This window comes from Scomber japonicus, chromosome 9 (assembly GCF_027409825.1).
Source record: "Scomber japonicus isolate fScoJap1 chromosome 9, fScoJap1.pri, whole genome shotgun sequence".
NCBI lineage: Eukaryota > Metazoa > Chordata > Actinopteri > Scombriformes > Scombridae > Scomber > Scomber japonicus.
Window position 1 is genome coordinate 14690642 of NC_070586.1, and position 15003 is coordinate 14705644.

Genomic DNA, 15003 nt, shown 5'->3' on the forward strand with positions numbered 1-15003 from the left:
AAAGAAAGTGAAAATTTATATTTGTGTGAGATAGAAGTGAAAATATACTGTTAAAGTCTCAATGTTTCTCTGGTGTGAGAGCAGCTGTGAGGAGGTTCAGCCAGAGTTTCTCATCTTTGGGTCATCACCACACTGACGACAAAGGTACAAAATGTTTCTGGGTTACATTCAGTGGAATCCAGAGAGCCAGTGCAAGACCAAAAACACAAGAGCCAAGTCTCAAGACAACAATGACGACATCTAATTTTGGTGCCAATTCTCTGGATCTGCCAGAATAAATCCCACTGAAAATCCCACTCCATCCATGTTTTTTCCACACTTGTACCATGCTCTGTTATCACACTCCCCCGTAGCATCTGGAGGGTATTTCCGGGGCTGCTCTTGTGGCCGTCAGTTTCACACACTTGACGTTTGTGTCTGTGGAATGCTGTCCGCTGCTGACACTGCTCTGTCTCGAGACAAATCCAAGTCTGAGTCAAGAGCTGTTTCCTGCTCACCAGACTGTGGTGCCAGTGATGACTATGACATGACTCAAAACATATGCATGCCGCGTGTGCAATAACAAAACCTCGAAGCATCCAAATAAATCACTGATGAGGTTATTGATCTCATCATCTGTGAATCTAATATTTCATTCATCATTTGTAACAAGAGTAGCTGGGCGTAAACTTTCCTAGCCAAATTCTTCTTCTTTTTGGGTTTTATGTGTTAACATTTATTAGTTTAGAACAGCCGAGTCTTCAGGCCTGGAAGAGCAACAATACATAAAACAAGAGCACCCATTTCCTTAGGCACTGGCAGGATTTTTGCAGAAGGCCTGAGGGATGACATCGCTGCAGGCTGAGTACATCTTGTTGAGTTTATGTAGAAAATGAAAACCAGAGATTGCAAAAAAAAACACAGAGGACAGGAAAGGGAAACGAGATGGAGAGAGTTTGCACTTTCCAGTGGCCACGTGACAGGATATTACAGGAATTAAAAGGCATCCTCTTATCCTTTGGGAAATTGATTCATTAACTGCACACTAAGAAGCTCTAATGTTTCAGTCTTTAAATGCACATTTAATTAGTATCAGTTGTGAAGTACTTTCAGTTAGATATCTCAGCAGTAGGATATAGGAGTCGGTAACCATTTCTATCTAGTATTTTTATGTTTCTCTATTCCGGCTTCAAGCCGTAGGAGATAGGACAGTGTCTCCTCTCTTCCCCATAATCTGCTGCTGGGAACATATTAACATACAAACATCCTCAGACAGCCGGGTGGTTGCATCTTAAAACCCAGCAGTGATGAAAGCAGCCATTATTTGTCATCTTCTGTGGACCTGCTCACTGTCCCATCTGTCAAGCTGATTTCTTATCTGACAAAAACAAACCATGTCCCTTTGTCACACAAGGACAAGACTGCACAGTATATCCACCTCAAGACAGAGAACAAAGGGCCAGCATTGGTCAAAGTTGTGTACAGGGAGGACATATCAGACAATCTGCGCACGAGGACGAGAAAATATTATCTCCAATAAGCATTGTTTTGCATAACTTGGATATCTTAGGTAGTGCTGATGGCAGCTAATGAAAACCTCTCCCAGCTGTTTCTGACCTTTATCCTGTTCAGTACATGTTCGCTGTCATCCATCCTGCCACTTTTTAACAGTGGCCAGATGTCCCAGATGGCGGGCTGGGCTCTGCGCTGTCAGCAGATCTGTGAGCCAAGCGTGAGCTTAGCGTGAAACACTGACACGGCACACCAGTCCTCCAGGGACTCAGCAGCAAGCAGGCAAGGAAACCTGCAGAGCTGCTCAGTTCATTACCTTTGTCTCTCTCTGTCATTATAAAACGGTAAGACGTTACACAGGTCGTATATACACTCTGCAGCACATGTCTGAAGCACTTTGAAAGGCCATGTAAAGGGCAAGTGAACCTATCAGGACACATTATTTTTTCCCATGTCGTTAACTGTATTCTAAATGTGATCAGACATGTTCAGTCCAATCAGTTCAACACTCAACACTTGATACAGAAACAACACAGGACCAACAAACAGCTTTCTGTGAAATTTATTTTGCTTTTCTGCTTCTACATCAATCTCTTCATGATGCAACCAACATCATGAAGGTTAAAAACAGTTGAACTGTCTATTAGAAAGACTGCATTAATAAAAACAGATGAGGAACCCTCTACCCTCTAACAGCCTTCTTCTCAACACTATTCGAAAACTAACCAACATTTTTTTTTTGACACAAATCCATGTATCAGGCATAGAAAGTGTTCATTTCACTCATCCCTACCATTCTGAAAGCTTAAAACCAGCGACAGTACTGGCTGTGCCATGTGTAAGGCATGGGTTCCTCTTGTCAAAGCAGGTAATCCTCTCTTGATCCTGACTTTGTCACACTGTGTGTGTGTGTCTGAAAATCAAATCCTGGGGTCCTCTGGGAAACCGGCACAATTGAACAATATTATCTCCCAGCACTCCTCTCGTCCAAAGCACAGTGCTCTTTTTTTTTCAAAGACTGCAAAATTTGTAGCTTTGTAAAAACAAATAGAATATATTTCTACATATACAGTATATAAAGCTTTTTCTTAGTAACTAGTAACAAAATTGACCAGAGAGACATAATCTGAAGGCACAGCGAGACAGTGGTGACGGTGGCTGCTCAGCGAGGAGACTGTAAACATTTTGTCCTGTTTGTCAAGGAGGAGCGAGATACCAGGAGTGTTTCCAGAAGGCAGTGTGGTGGCCACAAGAGCATGGCCGCTCCTGGAGTGGCAGTCACTTCAACAGTCAGTTAAAAACAGTGTTATAAGGCTAAAAAAAACACTTGATAATATGAGATCGTGCAGCAGCGGATAAAAGGTCTCTGCAGGTCATAACATTGATTAGATTTAATTCCCCAAGTGGTGCACCATCATTATCATTGATTCCTATCAAATCTGAAGGCATAAAAGTCTTAAGTTGGCCTGACTTCATTGTATTATGTGTCCTTTTTTTTAAAATAAGGACATCAAACCCCCCCCCAAACATGTGGCCAACACACACAGAACCCTGGATTTGGTTGAAATTTCATTATTATTGGAGTGTTATCTCCTTGAATGTTCCTCCCTGCTGGATGAACAGTGTTTAGCAGTGTGTGATTCTGGCTGTTCTCTGCCAAAAGCGGCACTAGCTGGCCATGGTAGGTGCTTTGCCGTTGATCACCAAGGTCTTCACTGACGGGCTGCAACGAGCGATCTGTTACGCGTCGTCATATTTCTGCAGGGCCTCCTCAAGCTTGCCGCTGATTTTCTGGAAGAAGGCGATCTGCTGCTGTAGGTAGTGCTGCATCTGCGCCTTGAAGTCGCGCACGCGGATCTGATGGAAGTGCTGGATCTCGGCCAGCGTGGCGCAGGAGATGATGTTGCAGCGCTCGTTGATACCTTCCGCCTGTGCCCCGTCCATCTTGCCCTCCTCCACATGCTTCTGGCTCTCTTTCACCTTCGTCAGGGCTCCTGTTTGGGGTGAATAACAGCAGAACCTGAGAGTTAGTTCATGATTTACTTTCTTTCCCACGGTTATTATTGTGTACTTTATATTTGTATTCCTGCGTGAGAATGCACATGAGAGAGAAGACACCCACACCCTTTTATCTATCACCATCTACACACACTTTAACAACTGTCCCTATGCTTAACCTTTAACTCATCAAATGGACATCTGACGTTCAGACTGTTTAAAAGTTAAGTTAATTAATAATCTAAATATTTTTGTGAATCAAGAGCTCAACATGACCTAACCCCAACTTTAAGGAAGTCACTTAAAATAGCTTGAAGACTCTTAGAATGAACAGTTTGTTCCTAACTCCCTGTGAACCAGAGCAACATCTGTGTCTATAGTCGGGAAATGCGAGCAGGCTCCGACTCTAAAAATATCTCACATTATGTCACTATAAAGGCTTTTCTAAACAACCTTTTAAGGGAATTTCGATACTATCTACCAATGCTGTTGGCAATTTCAAGGACATAATATGAACATGGGCAACTGCCTACCAAATGTGAACAGTTCTGATGGCTATTCTCGGACATTTTCAGATCATTTCACAAACATTATTTTTCCAAAGCACGACTCTTTAAGGGATGGTGAGGATGTTTGGTTCTAAAAATGTCAACTTTGTTTGCCAGATATATCCCATTACAGGGATTTAATGATTAGAAATGGGTTTCAGTGTCATTATGAGTTCAGCTTACATTACGTTGACCTCTGTTTTTGTATAGGGGAGGAGCATTACAGGAAAGGCTAGATGTAGTAAATATTTAGATCCTTTGCATAAAAGTAGGCACAACACACTATAAAAACATGTCATTACATATAAAGCTCTTAGGTTGAAAATAAGACTTCAGTAAATGAGCATTTTTATCAGAATGTACTTTGCTTCAATCTGAAGTATCAAAAATGTAAGTATTCAATAGTACTCACCCCTGTGAGTGATAAACTATAATATATTATTATTACTAATGCATTAATATGCAAGTAGCATTTTAATGATGTAGTTGTTTACGGTGGATATTACATTAAAACAATATTACTAATTGGTGGTTTCATCTATGACATTGCATCATATTTTATGAACTCAAGTTTTGTATGTAAACCTCCTTCAGTACTGACAGTAAAATCCATCACATCACATTCATACTGAGAGTTTCGTCAATGTGTGCTAAAACACATCTGAGTTTCCACCCCCCACCCCCACCCCCACCCCCACGAAGACATCACTGTGGTGGGATCTTGTGGCATAAACAGACTGAGAAACAACGCTTAAACCTCTGAACTTCACACAGTCAACTGTCACTGCTGCTGCACTCTCTTGAAAAAAAACCCCCCACACATACACTATCAAGTTTTGCTCACTGCAGAATTAGCCTTTAGCCATTTTGGTGCCAGAGTAAGACATTAGCCTACAACATTCCAGATAGATGGGTCGATGGGAGCAGAAGGCCGGGTCAACACACCAGGAGCTCATGACAGATGACTTATCAAACTGCTGACATTTTGTGACTGAGGAAAGGAAGAAATGTCACAAGCACTAAGTATTAAACTGAAACGCAAGAGGAACTGACAAGACATGACCTCCTGTCTGAACTAACTACTTAGAAATATTTATATGTCACAGCTGGATGTGACACGGACAGCCAAAGAAAGACACATTGCTACAGGATGTGACATGAATGCTAATATAATTTATGAATGAATGGTCTTCTTAGTGTTCTTTAAGTGCGTTCTTCTCAAAAGTAATACGATTTCCGATTTGATTTGCAGGCCAAAGAGCAGATGTTTGAAATGCATCTCTTTACTTAATTAACTTTAGCAGCTTTTGTGATATTTCAAACCCGTACAGATGGTGCAGCCACAGATCTTTTTGCTTATGTAACAGAAAAGCGAGTGCGACGACAAAACTGTTGATCAAATGGATGGAACTGAAACAATTAGCTGATTAACTGAATGATGAAAAAAAATGTATCAGCAACATCTTTAAAATAACGGTTTCAGTCATTTTTTAAAAAGCAAACCTGAACATGACTTAGTTCAAGCTTCAAATAGAGATTGTAGTGTAGATTTATATTATTGGACTGTTCAACAATCCAAAAAAAAGCTATTTAAAGACATCACATCTGCAGTTTCTCTCACTAAATAGCTCTGACATTTTTCAAACTACACCTGCTGTGTACCCATACTTCCCTGTTAATGTGGGCATTGGTAAAACCATACATACAGAAACACAGAAACCACTGTCTGAGTCAACATTGCAGCATGTGCAAGTGTCGACACCGATGTTCTGTAATCTTTCAAAACGAAGCCTCCCTGCATGGCATGACCAACTGACAGACAACATAATCCTTCCAGTAATTGCTTAAGGGTGAGTGTGAAGGTGCCCTTAAGATATGCAATAAAACTTCCTGTATTGGCTTGTAGTCATTATGTGAGCTTAGTTATAGCTCTGTTTAAAATGTGATTCAGGCTGCTTGAGACCTGAAAGATGAGACCACAGACAGAGGACACACTGATCTAACCCCGCACTTATTTTGGCTTCTGACAACCCTTAAATTCAGCAGTACTAATTAAGTGAAGCATCATCTCAATGTCTGTTCTCAAGTTCAGAAAAAAAAGCTTCATTCATGCCTTTTTCACAACTTTATATTACAGCAGACAGAGGGGAAGAATATGCTGGCAAAATCCTACAAAACAGAAATTTCTTCGCCCTTCCCCCCCAAAAAAACTGTGCCCAGTCTGCCTTCTGGCTGTAGCTCCCTCAGCTGCAGTTTAACCCAGATCTTTGAAATTCTTCTAATGCACAACAGATTGAACATGACAGAAAAAAGAAGCAAAGATAACAGGGCGAGAGAGAGAGAGAGAGAGAGAGAGAGAGAGAGAGAGAGAGAGAGAGGAACAAACACAGCTGTCCAACGACTTAAATATCAATCCCAAAGGTGTTTCACTGTACCTTAAAGGTCTCTAGCTTCCTGTAGTTTAAAAGCCCACTAATGGATTAAGTAGGAATCATTGTTACCATGGAGACTTTGTGAGAAAGGCAAGAGTTCAGTCTTAAAAGATTGTGTCGGCAAACTATAATACTCAGCACTTTGTCATTTTAACAGCTGCTGCAAAAACACACCACCAATAAAAGGTTGATTCTGATTAGTAGATTATTTTCTCAATTAAATGATTAATTAGTCTATGAAATGCCAGGTCATCATGAAGAATGCTCAATTTCTCAGAGCCACAATTGAAGTCTTCAATTTGCTTGTTTTGTCCAAAATGTGAATATATTTCCTTTATTTAATTTCATGGTCATATATGACAAAGAAAAGCAACAAATCTTCACATTTGAGAAGTTTGAATCAGTAAATGTGTGGCATTTTTTGCTTTTATCACCTAATGTATTAATCGACTAATTCTTTCAATCAATCCTTGTCTCTTCTCTTCTCTTTTAAACCTTTTTATAATTCCAAACAAAGTCCTTTAAAGCTTGTTTGGTGGTTAACATGAACATCTTGGAGCCCTTTTTTTGACCCATATTTCCCATTTTTTTTTTCAAAGACCAAGTTTCTCTACATTAGATCCTCTTTTGGTTTATTGAGTCATGCAGTATTGTATTTGATGTCTCTTTATACTCCTACTAGAGACATCTTTGCTTTCCCAGGTCACAGCAAGTATTTATCCTTAAACAGTATCAATTTACACATTTTTATATTCCTGAGAAGATATATGATAGAGCTAACTGATTGGTGATGTTCTGCAGTGTCACAGTAAAAGATGAGCACCTCAGAGGAAATCCTCCCTAGATGTGTGGAGGTGGCACCGAGCCCTCCTGGGCTCATTGGAGGCAGCGGCTTCAGCTCTTACGTAATCCCTGGTTACACAACACCGTAGCTACTGCGAGCCTGTGACCCAAACAACCAGCGGTTATATCCATCTCATCACTCTCCACCACCTTGATAGTCCATTTGTGCATTGGAGGACATTTAAATGGCCTGTAACAATATGAGACAGACCTGCAGCGGCTGACTCGGCAGGAAAACCTGACATCCTTGTACATCAGTGCTTCCCCTTACTTGCCAGCCATTGTTTTATTATTTCATGTGGTGATAAGACTATGATGAGATCAGAAAAAATACAGCTCTTGGTAATGTGCTGAATAGATAAAAATCAACAAGGAAGAGAATACTTTTACATACTGTCCTTTCCTTACTGGATTCTAATAGACACTGTCTCCTGTATGCAGTCTATGCTTCCAGTAAACTGATTAAATTACAAGTGTGTTAATGTGACTGAGTTCATTTCTCTTTGGATTCAGGTTAGTCAGTGTGTAAATATGACCTTCTTTAAGTCACACATAACTGTAGCTAGATCATAAGAGCTATGAACATCTTATCAACTAAAATATTCTTAGTAAACCCACAAATGGGTGGTGCTCTGTTATATTAGCCAAAGTGATAATATGCCCCAGTTTAAAGTCAACAGAAAGTTTGTCCTTTAAGTAGCACTGCAGGCAAGATCAATATTATCACACTGAGTAAGTGTTTGAACAAGAACATACAGCAGCAAAACTGGTTGTTCTTTAATACACACATGAGAAAAAAAAGATAGTGTGAGCTGTGTCTAAAATAAAGAGAGAGATGTGTTTTCACTTCCGCATATGCAGACCATTTTTAAACCCCACCCAGTGTGGTCAAAAATGCTCGATTACCTTCTCTCTTGAGCCTTAATGATGCCGAATAAGAGCATCAAAAGAAGTTCACGCATCAAAAGACGAATAATTTCTCTGATAATTAGCCAGTTTATCATTTAAAAGTTTTATGAAGTACAAACAGTGAACATTTAACCTTCTCCTACCTTCCTCATTGTCAAGAGCTTAAAATAAACAGAAAGCAACACAAATCAAATATACAGTATTAAAACCACAATATCAGATTAAGACAAAAATAAAGGATGAGAGGCTCAATATGTTATGAAAGTGTCATATCTGAGTGAGCATTGTCCCACTCAAACCCCTCACTAATGGCTAATGGAGTCTCTGTAGAGGAGGAGATCAATAGAGTGATGGTCAAAGTCTCTCTGTGGGAAAGCTCACATTTCACCAGTCATGAGGTATACGTATAAAAAAAACCCTGTCTTGAGTCTGAGATCACATTGAGACAGATATAGGGAGCTAAAAATGGAAATCAGCTATTGATAAGACTGATAAGCGCTACTTTGCTGCGTTTCTCCTAAAGAGCTGAGATATGACTGTAAGACCACCGCCAGAGACAAAGATAACCTCTGATAAATAAGGGGCTTTAAGCTTATTAGCCTCAACCTGTACTTTCAAAGCTGCCATGGTTACCATTTCACTTTCTCACTTGCTTTAAAATTTTATTAACCAATTCGAAGGCCCAGCGGTATTTCAGTCCCAGCTGACCTACTTGGGCAGTTTCTGTGTGACCACTTCTGCTGCGGAAATGTGCACTTTGGTTTTGTGACAACAGAGGATGTGGCCTAGCCTCTCTACAGGTGTCTAACAGGGAGAGGGACAGCAATAAACGTCACTTTATAATAGAAGAATAGCACTTGTGGATGTTTCCTCCAGATGTTTATCAGGAAAGATGTATTAAAACTGGCCGACACATGGGATAGACATAAACAGAAATGGAAAAGGAAGTATCTTTTTGAAACTACAAGAGAGGAAGAAAAAGACACTGGTAGGGTAAGGGAGGTGATACTGTCTTCACACTAAGATATGCCAGTGAACTATAAGCTGTCAGTGTTAACTGGTTCATCAAGGGAGTGTAATTACACTTATTTAACTGCAGTATGAACAGTTGTTAAGTGCTGGATGATCTGATGAGACCTTGAGGCAAGCACACTATGACTTTAGAAGGTGAATGTCAATTACCTTTTGCAGCAGTTATTTGCATTTAACATCTGCAGGCTATTTGAGTAACATGTAGCCATTCAGTTGGAACGTTTACTGTAACATACCGTACATACAATTTATAATTAGGCTACGAATCTCATTTCAATTCATAAATACCTCATCGTAAGGTTGAGTAATAAATCGATATTGTGAAATGAGACTAGATATAGTCTGATTTTGGGTATCGTAATATGTAATATGGCATAAGTGTTGTCTCTTCCTGGTTTTAAAGGCTGCATAATAGTATGTGATGTATTTTCTGAACTTACCAGACTCTTGTAGTTGTTCAATTATTTGCCTTTACCCACATAGTCAGTCTATTCACATTATTGATGATTACTTAAAGCACCAATAGTCACCCTTACAATATTGTTGCAATATCAAAATCGAGGTATCATGATCTTAGCATAAAGAATTGTTTATCACCTAAATTAACTTTCAGTCTGGAGCAAAAATCAGCCTTCAAACATGCAAGAAATAATGATTTGACATTTATTGTTGTAATTATCAATATTATTGACTGATATGTTATCACATTTTTGGCCATACTGCGCAGCTCTACCTTATCTGTGATTATAAATAAGCGATTAGTCCTTAATAGAGCTTTCAGAGAGCAGAGAGAGAGAGTATTATTTAGGTTTTATGGAGGAAAAAAACCTCTCATGTTAATCTTACCAAGAAAACATAACAGCCATCATAATTCAATGAATGTTAATGTGAAGAATGCAGCAATGAATACAAATAAATATGCTTCAATTTGAACCTGGAACAGCCTGTACAGGAATTTGTATCAGCTGCATGAAGAGAAAGTTGAAGGTGTTTTTACCTCTCTGAAATGTATAACCAAAAGCTAAGATTTGACTGACAAAGTATGTTAATGTCAGGTTTAATATCATCTAGGCACATTAAGTGTTTTACTATGTGCCATAATAAATGTTTATGGCCTGGCTGGAAAAGACACTAGCACAGTACAGATCAGCAGAAGGCCAGACAGTATGAAGGGTAACATGCATATAGAGTCTATGACAGAGAAGGATTAATATGTGTTTCTGTCTTTGACCTTTTCTAAAAACATAAAGTTCCTAGGGATATGTCTTCCATTGAATTATAATTTAGTGAAAAAGGAATGTAAAAAAACTGAATCAACCGAACTGTCCGTTAGTAGAAAGATGAGATCAAAGTAATTCTGCTTTTCAATATGCAACATGTGACTCTCCTTTCATCTGCTGTATGCTCGGATTTTTCCATCAGCTTTGTCTTAAGTCTGCCAGAGCGGTGAAGCACTATTTAACTGTGGTCTGTCATCCTGTCTCAACATTTCGCCTGTATGCGGTATCAAATCAGAGTTTCTTATCTGAGGAATTATTCTTGTCTTATCACAACAGATTGAGTAAATGGCTGTGTCACCTTATTTGGGCTATGTGCAGCCTTAGTAGGCAAACTGGATTTAAGCTGACTGGGATGTTTGTGTCCCACTGCAGCCTAAACACAGTCTGTCCTGTTTCCCTACTGTTGTTTGTTGTGCACTGACTGGGCCCCAAATCATAGACTGAAACGTCCACTGGCAAGGTGGGCAATTGACTAAAGTTCACAGAAATACTGCCAACTTCAGCTGTGGCTCTACTAAAAGTCACACTGGCAAGTTTTATGGCTTTAAAGTTGACTTTTTGAATCTTTATACCTGGCAAATTAAATGCTGGGGCACCACAGGGGACTCACTCTGACTGCTGGATGAAAAGATTAATTCCCCATCCTGATCTGAGAGCCATGTGAATGTAGTAAGGTGGAGAGCTGGGACTAGACATAATGCATGGTATGAGAAGGATTAGTTCACATTATCCTCTCATCTTGCAATACCATATAGGCCTATATGTTGTCCTACATGGCCCTGTTTCATTTAGGACTTCTAGTCGTCAGAAACTATAAAGGTTTTCATTCTATATGACTCAAAGAGAAACCTACTAAAGGGAAGCACTAATGCACCACATAATGTTCAGAAAGCAGTCAGTCAGGTTTAACCAAGCCCCGAGGTTTCAGTCTGAGTTGTCTTTCTCTAGATAATCATTTTCTTTTTCCCTCATCAAGAAGAAAGCACGTGCCACATTCTCATATACAGCAGTTAGAGCTTCTCTCTAAACAGCATATGCCACAATGCTGTGCCTCTTGCATAACAGTGTTGCCTCTCATGAGAGTGACATTTTGCCACACAATGAGAACAATCGCTGGGTTAGGGTCATGTAGGAGGATGGACTGGGTAAGCCTAATATTGACTTTCTGGACAAAGGCTGTAACACACAACTGCTTACAATTGATTCAACTGGGTAAAGTTAACATTTTTGACAGCAGTGAGATCAGCAAGTCAGATAGGCTATTCTCCATCTTTCAATCATATAATAATTGACCAGTAATGGAAAATCAAACACACAGCAGTCGGTCAAGTAGGTGTCGCCCATTTGAGTCAGCAGGTGGGACAGACTGGCAGCAGCGTGTAAACCAATCTCCCAATGCAAACACTGCCTATTTGTTTTGCAAAGTGACATAAGCTATTATTTGACTGCTGGGGTCTGACTGTGAAAACTTCCTGCAATGAGTTACACAGTTTATCTTGTTATGGACAGCAAACACACTTATTTCTTTACTTTAAGACCTGTTGGTTGTATCTCAGCCAAACTTGCGGTAGGGACTAAGGTTTGGAAACTGCAGTTATGATCCCAGAGGTAGCGTGTTTTTCATTTTATATACGTGCATATGTGGAGAATTGTAAATTGACTGGAACCCTTGGATTATGAGGAACATTACTAGCCAAGTCTTTTAAGAGATTTGACTCCAAGTGTAGCTCTGTGCTTTATTTCGATGGCATTTCTTTTCAATGTTGCCTTTTTTGTTATTTACTCTGAATTGCATTTATGCTAACTATGTATTTTTTCAGTTCAACTAGATATTTTACTGATTAATTGATTAGTTGTATGGTCAAAAATGTCAATGACTGTTTCTCAAAGCTAAAAGGCATCATCTTCAAATGTTGTTTTGACAGCCTAAAACCCAAAGATATTCAGTTTTCTCTCATAGAAGACTAAAGAAACCAAAAATATTCATATTTAAGAATCTGGAACCAGAGAATTTTGCATTTTTTTTCTTCAAAAAATATAATAAAAGTTGTTTGATTATCATAGCAATTAATGTTTTGTTAAAAGGTTTAATGTTGCAGCTCTAAACAAATATAAATAAAAGAAAAGGTCTACAAGCTGTCCTCCTGATGTCATGTTTGAACAGACTTAACAAACAAGAATTTGGCTCCTGTGAAAGCAACTTTAAGAAAAGTAAAAGGTGTGACAGTGTTGTTATTTTACCTTTCTGTACGTGGATGATGTCTGGGTAGTTTGCCAAGTGACCCTGGTAAAGAGCTAACAAATCTGTGATTGGGTCAAGATCCTTGTTGGGCTGCTCAGCAAAATACTCCCCAATGCATTCATATGCATCCCCAGTGAAGGAGATTGCCTGGTTGAGTCCACCAGAGTACGCCTGCTGGTCTATTTCAAAGGCCTGGCTGAGGACCTTGAAGGACATCCCCACTTTCTGATACTCCTTCTTAAAGCCAGTGATCTGCTTGCGGGCGAACTCTCCCACGGTGGCATTGAGCTGCAAGGTGCTGTCGTCCATTCTTTTGGTGAATGTCTTGAATCCGTCTATTTTGCTCTCGACCTCCTGAAAGTCAAGTGGAGCCGCAGGGGTGCTGATGGTGAGAAAGAAGTTTGCCCCGACCATCTCGTCCTTCTCCGCCTTCCTCTTCCCCTGCTTCCAGGCCTTCTCATCTGTGCTGCTACAGGTGAGGAAGTGCTGGAAAACATCACACTTAGCCAGGACTGGGTGGCTGGTCATGTGGTTCATCCACCATATGAGGCCTTTCCTCCTCTTGGTGATGAAGTCCTCCTCAAAGCGCCCGGTAGCCTGCTTCTCAGGGATATGGGGCACTGAGATAACGGGGAATTTCTCCACCAGTCGAGCATACAGCCAGTCAAAGTGCTTATACCTCCTGTTCACTTGGGTCTGTGTGTGGGTGGGTGTCAGCTTATAGGACATGTAGCTTTTCATGCCCTTGAACTTTGTCTGTTTGGTGGGGTCGTCGATTGAACAGGCAAAGGGGTACGGGTTCTCCTGCCACTCTGGACCATACTGTCCCAACACCACACAGATCTTATCCCCGTCCTTCACAAAACCTGATGCCTCCCCGAGCACAAACGCCTCTCCACCTGACTTCACAAAAGTGGAGAACCTGTTCAGGTTTCTGCTGACTGTGGCAGAGCTCTTCGCTTGCTGTGCATTACCTCTTCCCATCGAGGACGTTGACACCCTGTAAGTGGATGGCCCGTTGCCTTCAAAGTCATGATACCTTCCTCCCACAGTTCCCGGCTCATCTGCCACGGTGGAGCTGTCATCCCAATCGTCATCCCAGTCATCATCACTGCCTTGGCTTGGCTGCTGGTAAGAGGGGTGCTGCTGTGGTGGATGCTGCTGCTGTGTGGGGGGTGAGAAGGAGGTGAAACCAGGAGGAGAGGGTTTTGGAAAGTTCTCAACTTTATTCGGGGGCTTATAAGAGCCGTCAAACCCTTCTGGAGGGATGTTGGCGTAACGGGAGTCCGGGTAAGTGTCCCCAGATGTGTTGCAGCTGTTGTTGTTCAACGTGGAGGCAGCGTCGCTCCTCAACACCTCCACGTATGAAGCGGGGAACAGTCCCCTCTCTCCTTTGCTGTTCACCCCCTCAAACCAGCCCTCAATGTCCTTTTCGCTGTACAAAGTGAGGACTTCATTCTCCCGCACGGACACCTCCCCGGGGTTTTCGGAGTTGAAGTCGTACAGCGCCCTGGCTCTGAGCGCCATGATTCACCGCAGCTGGCAGGAGAGGAGCAGGACAGCGGGCTAACTTATGGCAGGCTGGCCGGGGGCAGAGGGAAGCACAGCGGGCAGCCCACCCGAAACTACTGCTGGAACTCCGTGAACAAACTTCTCGCACTTGTGAGCAAAAAAAAAAAAAAAAAAAAAATCCCGTTTGTATCCCGTTCTGCGCGGTCCTTCCTCTCGGTCCACCCCGAGAGGAAACTGCAGTGTTGTTGTTTTTTTATTCCAGAGAGGTTGCGGTGTGTGTATGTGTGTGTGTGAAACTGGAGCGACGGTATTTTTCAGCTACAATAACATTAATCTGAGCTCCTCCAGCCGTCCTCCGATCTGCCTCGGACGCTACTGCCTGTGCTGCCTGCGCAGCCACAGCACGTCGACCAGGCTGAATAATCGAGGGCGGAGCTACAACATGCTGCAATCCACCCAGACAACACAAATCAACCGCCTGTGTGAGCTCACAGAAGCTTTTCCACACTTCATAGAGACTTCAGACCCAAATATCACACGCTTCCGTCACCAGTCTTAGAGGACTTTATGTCCCCAAAAGCCTAGCTATCAATCATTACAGGTTGCTAATGCAAACTTCAAACACATTCAGGGTTGAAACCAGGATTTTTAGAAATACTGTATGCATGTGACTTTAATGGGTTTTCCATGTTTTGGTTAATAATGACAAACTAGGC

General features: G+C 41.2%; 1 protein-coding gene across 1 annotated transcript; it reads right to left on the reverse strand.

Moving 5' to 3' along the window:
* Window positions 1-1505: 1505 nt before the first annotated feature.
* Window positions 1506-14682, reverse strand: snx18a (sorting nexin 18a). Its single transcript, XM_053324694.1, has 2 exons — window positions 12775-14682; window positions 1506-3485 (listed from the first exon to the last, which is right to left on the reverse strand). Exons 1-2 carry the CDS (start codon window positions 14300-14302, stop codon window positions 3232-3234), a joined length of 1782 nt encoding a protein of 593 aa, XP_053180669.1. The 5' UTR covers window positions 14303-14682; the 3' UTR covers window positions 1506-3231.
* Window positions 14683-15003: the final 321 nt, after the last annotated feature.

Excerpts from the sequence above, each read along its gene's own strand:
- snx18a (XM_053324694.1), bottom strand. The coding sequence starts at position 14,302 with ATGGCGCTCAGAGCCAGGGCGCTGTACGACTTCAACTCCGAAAACCCC. Across the intron at positions 3,486-12,774 it reads CATCATCCACGTACAGAAAG|GAGCCCTGACGAAGGTGAAA; the intron begins GTAAAATAACAA and ends CACCCCAAACAG.